Source organism: Vombatus ursinus, unplaced genomic scaffold (genome assembly GCF_900497805.2).
Source record: "Vombatus ursinus unplaced genomic scaffold, bare-nosed wombat genome assembly UNPS02014778.1, whole genome shotgun sequence".
Lineage (NCBI taxonomy): Eukaryota > Metazoa > Chordata > Mammalia > Diprotodontia > Vombatidae > Vombatus > Vombatus ursinus.
In genome coordinates this window covers 45,284,979-45,290,220 of record NW_020954556.1, presented here as the reverse complement: position 1 = coordinate 45,290,220, position 5,242 = coordinate 45,284,979, and the positions used below count along the sequence as shown (strand labels likewise).

Here is a 5,242-nt window from a genome sequence, read left to right as displayed (position 1 = left end):
CTTGGGCCGAGCGTCAAAATGGCGCCCCCTGGGGCTCCAAAGGCGGAGCCTCATGGCGCTGGTGGTGGCGAGGCTGCGCGCCGGCGTCCCCCAGCGTGGAGGGGCGGGGCTCCGCGGCGGCCCCACGACGTCCGCCCGCCCTCTCTCCATATCCCTCCCCTCTCGGGCTCTTTCCCCGCCTTTCTCCCCTTGGGCGAACCCGGAAGTGGAGGCTTCGCGGCGGCTGCTGAGGCGGCGGCGAGTACCTGCCGAGAGCCCGGTGCCCAGTGAGGGCGCTGGCGGAGCCGAGCTGGCGAGAGCCTCAGGGGCTTGGGGGTGGAGGGTACGGGACTGGAGCCGGGCAGCCCGGCCCGGACGGTGCGGGGGGCGCGATGGCCGCGGCGGACCTGCAGGGGAAGTACCAGAAGCTGGCTCAGGAGTACTCGAAGGTAGCCAGCCCTCCGTGTCCCCCGGGACGGCGCCCGGGGGGACCCCGGCCCCGCCGCCCCGCGTTGCCATAGCAGCGGCGAGGGCGGCTTCCCGGGGAAAGGGGCGGGCGGATGCTCCCGGAGCGGCCCCTTCCCCGCGACGCTCTGTACACCTGCAGCCCAGGGCGAGGGGTGGGGGGCGCTGGGCGGGGTCCGGGGCTCCTTGGGGACGGAGCGATGGAGGCAGAGTTTGGCGCCTCCTCGCCTGCGAGTCCCGGCCTCTGTCCCTGAGGCTCGGGGAGGAGGGCAGGTGGATTGCTTTCCCCCGTCCTTAGCCTCAGTTTCCCCAGGCAGCCAATGGGGACCACTTCACCCTTCCCAAAAGGAGGAATTGGCGATTGCACTAACATCCGGATGTTCGTGGTCATACCATCCCCCTGTGAAACCTTTTCGATTTCCTGGGCGTGGAAGTAGTGGATCTCTTCAGAGCATTGGCGGGTCTAGCCCTGGAAGATGTTGTAAGCCCTTTGAAGAGCTGGGTCCTATCTTACGCAGCTGAGCTGAGTCTACCGAGTCACCTGTTTATCCACAGAGATGCTCCTACACTTGTTGAATGAAATTAAGTGGGGACCAAGTCCAGCTTGTGGAGCTCCCTGCCCCGCTAATTGTTTTAACGGGCGGGGTGAAGGGCTGTTCCCATTTGAGTCTGCTCTTTATCAGCCGTATTGCAAAGGCGGGTGTGTAAAGAGTCCTTAAGAGTATGTAATGAGTATTAAAACTGTGGCATTTGTGCCGGGAGTGAGGCACCCAGGCACTTATTTCCTTTTTAGGGTCCTGAGAATCCAGAGACAAAGAATTCTTTATCTTGTGGTTGCTTCATTCATCAGATAGCTATAAAAACAGTTAGACAAAGTAACCCAGTTGTAAACAAGCATCCATATTGGTTGGATGAGGTGTTCTCTTAGATCCTTTCTAGCTTTTGACCTTCTATAATTATATGATTCCAAAATTCTACCTCTAAGTGAGTTTTGTCTCTGCTTTCAGAGTATGGATCACATTCTTTTGAATATGAGGTAACTGTAATGTAGTGGAAGTCCACTAGATTTGCAGTAGTCAGAATATTCAGATTCCAATCCTTGTTTTTCAGCTATCTATGTGACCCTGAACAAGTTACACGCTTTATGAGATTCATATTCCTTTATCAGTAAAGTGAAGGAGTTTGAATAGATGCTTTTTCTCTATAGTCTCATTCAACTCTGAATCCTGTAGTATCATAAATGGTGGCAAAGCTCTGTGCTTTGTATTTTTGAAAAATCCAAAAACTTTTTGTGGCCAAAGTGAAAAAGCCATGTTATAAGGGAGTGGTAACAAGCCTTTTTCTGTAGAGTCAGGTGCTTTACAAATGCTGTCTTATTTAATCTTAAGAACATCTCTGGGAGTTAGGTGCTATTATTATCCCAGTTTTATAGTTGAAGAAGCTGACTGATTAAGTGACTTGCCTAGGGTCATGAAACTTGTAAATGTTATGAAACTTGTTAATGGCTGGATTTGAACCCAGGTCTTTCTGACTCCGTGTCCAGCATTCCTATCTCACTGTGCCACCTGGCACATTACAAAACTAGATAATTCCATTTTTATTACTAATAACAGGGACAATGAAACAACATACTTCACAAGATTTGAATAAAGTAGTGATACTGAGTGACTTTTCTCGTTGATAAACTTGCTTTGAAGGAGTTCCAAAAATCTCTTTATCAGTCCTGGAATAAGTGTATAGGAAAAGATATAGAATAAGGTTTAAAGGCTGGAATCTTAAAAATAAAATACCCACACTCAGCCAACCATACTAAAGTTTCATTACTCTATAGACACACCACTTAGATTTATTGAATTTTTACTTGATAGAGTACTTGGTGCTGACTATACTAAACTGCTTTCTGACTCTTGTATAATACTAGATGCAGAGGGAGATACAGAGAAATACATGGCATGTCTTTTGAGGAACTTTAGCCTCATCAAGGAGACAAGATATGCACGTTAAAAAGTTAAGATACAAGGCAGGATGTGATTAATGCTCTACGTTAGGAATACAGAGCAGGAAGAGTGCAGGTTATTAGTTTGGGGAAGGCATCATGGAGTTTTGTAGCTGATTTAAAAGTTGGCTAGGATTTGTTATTCGAGGAGAGGAGATGATATTTCATGTTGGTTGGGTGAGGAACTGGAACATTATGAGGGAAGAAATGAGAATGAGGGGATTGGATAAGCCCACCAGATTAGGGAGGGTTCACAGTCTGGCCCCTTCATAGCTTTCTGGTGTTTTTACACTTTATTCCTGTCCATGAACTTTATGATCCAGATACAGTGACTTCCTTGCTGCTCCTGATAAGCCACGTGACACTCCATTGCCCACCTCTGTCCTTTCACTGACTGTTCTTCATGCCTGGAATGCTTTCTTTCTTCCCTTCTGTCTCTTGACTTCTCTCACTTGCTTCAAGACTCAACTTAAATCTCACCTTCTGCAGAACCTTTCCAGTCCTCCTCTCCCCTCACTGCTAGCACCTTCTCTCTGAGCTGCCCTTCATTTACCCTGCATATATCTTGTATTTATGTAGTTATTTGGATGTCTCCTCCATTAGGGTGTGAGCTCTTTGATAGCTGGGACTGTGTTTATGTCTTTCCTTTATCCCCAGTGCCTGGAACATAGTAAGTGTTTAATAAATGATTGTTGACTGACTGGTGAGGAATATTGGAAAACAAGGTTGAACAGGGTCCTGGCCTGGTCTGTCATGGTAACAGCCTTTAATTATGTCTGTTCTTTGCATGATGCTCTGCCCTTTGGGGGTTACAAATATGAAGAATTTTCCCCTCCTTTCCTCACGCTAATGAAAACCTGAGAGAGTTATGATGAAACCATAAATAACTAATACCATATAGGATGTGAAGAGACATAAAGGAGTTATTTACAAAATCCTATGGGAATTTAGAGGAGAAAGAATTTACTTCCAGCTGTGGGTTTCGGGAAGATTATGGAGGAAGTTTAATTTGGGTAGGGTCATGAAAAAAGCATAAGAGAGAAGAGAAAAGGGCATTTCTAGGTGGAGGGAATAGTGTGAACAAAGGAACAGCGACAGGAAAGTACAGGGCATGTTTTGGGACTAGCATGTCCAGAGTAGAGAGTATATGATGGGGAGTTATGGGAAATGGTGTATTTCTCTTTTTTCTATAAGCCAGTGAAGGTTTTGATTGGGGAAGCAATATGATCAGAACTTTACAAAGTTTACTGTAATTATCAATATGTAGGATTATTAAAAGGGTATTGAAGTTTAAGGAGTTTGGATTTTACCCTATGGACTGTGGGGAGTAATAGAAGGTTTTGGAGTAGCAGAGTGACATAATGACGGTGGTGTTTCAGAAAGGTTAATCTGATGGTTATGTGTAGTATAGGTATATTAGAGGACATTGAAAGCAGGAAGAACAGTGAGAAGGCTATTGTAATAATCTTGGAGTGAGGTATGAAGGTATTCCTATTTCCAACGTCCTAGACTAGAATGTTGTAAATAGAAATTAGAAGAAAGGGATATTGCAGGAGGAAGGACAAGCCTATGTGTTTAATTGGATTCTTGGTTGTGAGGGAGAATTCAGAAATGACCTTGAGGTTTGTTAGTGCTACTGACAAAAGTAAGGAGGTTGATCAGCAAGCATTTATTAAGTACCTCCTATGTGCCAGGTGCTGCTGGACACTGAGGATACAAAGATGAGTATTAAACAGTCTCTCCCTTCGAGGAACCTCCATTCTATTGGGGAGGCAACATGTTTACACATAAGTATATATGAAATAAATACAAGTGTATTTTTGTCGGTGGGTGGGAAGGGCAGGGTATAACCATTTATAGTACTTCTTCGGTCCCAGGGATTGTGCTAAGCAGGGCACTAGCGCTGGAGAGATCAGGAAGGGAAAGATGTTGCATGGCCCCAACACATAAAATGAATGCATGAATGAAAGGAAAAAACATTTATTAAGCACCAAAACAGTGTGTAAAGTGTTGGGGATACAAACAGGAAAGCAAGACAGTCTCTGCTCTTGAGGAGCTCCTTTTCTAATGGGGGAGACAAGATATCTGAAATTTCAGCTGTACCTTATGTGGAAAGACCCATGATCCTTGGGTGCATGGGCAAAGCAGATGGCAATTCCTCTTATTTAATGTTACTTCCTTTAATAAATCCACATTGGTTTCTGATATTGAACCATTTGACAGTAGCAAGAACTTTCTTTTCCAGATCTTTAATAGCTGTGGCTTCTGAGGAGGTTGGGGTTGCAGTACTTGTAGAAATAATTGCTTTTCTGGCCTGTAGCTGTAGGGGTTAGTGGTGGGTTGTGAAGAGGGGTTCTTTGTCCATGGCTTTGGGACTTAACCAGTTTGTCAGTGGCTGTAGGTTGGCATTGGCAGAGATGGTAGACCCCTTATCCACTAGCCTTCCTTTCCTAGACTGTGAACGGCAAGGGCTAAGCTTGGAAGCAGGGCTAGTGGTCTCAGGGTCACTGCTGTTTCTCTGTCTCTTGGCATTACCTGCTCATTGGTAGCAGTTTGTCAGTGGTTGGTGTTTGTGATAGTTGAAATGGAAGTCCTCTTTTCTACAGGAGATATTCCTCTTGGTGATATTGAGGGTTAGGCTCGAAGTAGGGCTGGTGGTGTGAGAGGCTTTGCTGTTTCTGAGATCATCTAAGCTATTTGAAGGTGAGGACAGCTAAGTGAAAATGTCCAATATGCAGTTGGATATATGTCTGGGGATAAAAAGTCATGGCTGAAGTTAAAGATTTGGGAGTCATCTTTGTA

The 5,242-nt window shown here is 45.7% G+C and overlaps 1 protein-coding gene across 1 annotated transcript in view; it reads left to right on the top strand.

Moving 5' to 3' along the window:
* The first annotated feature begins 351 nt into the window (after window positions 1–351).
* Window positions 352–5,242, top strand: part of PPP1R21 (protein phosphatase 1 regulatory subunit 21) — a 95,928-nt gene continuing 91,037 nt past the window's right edge. The window contains exon 1 of the mRNA XM_027865530.1: window positions 352–428. Within this exon, the coding sequence (XP_027721331.1) occupies window positions 372–428 (57 nt within the window). The 5' untranslated portion in view covers window positions 352–371. The remainder of the gene's footprint in view (window positions 429–5,242) is intronic.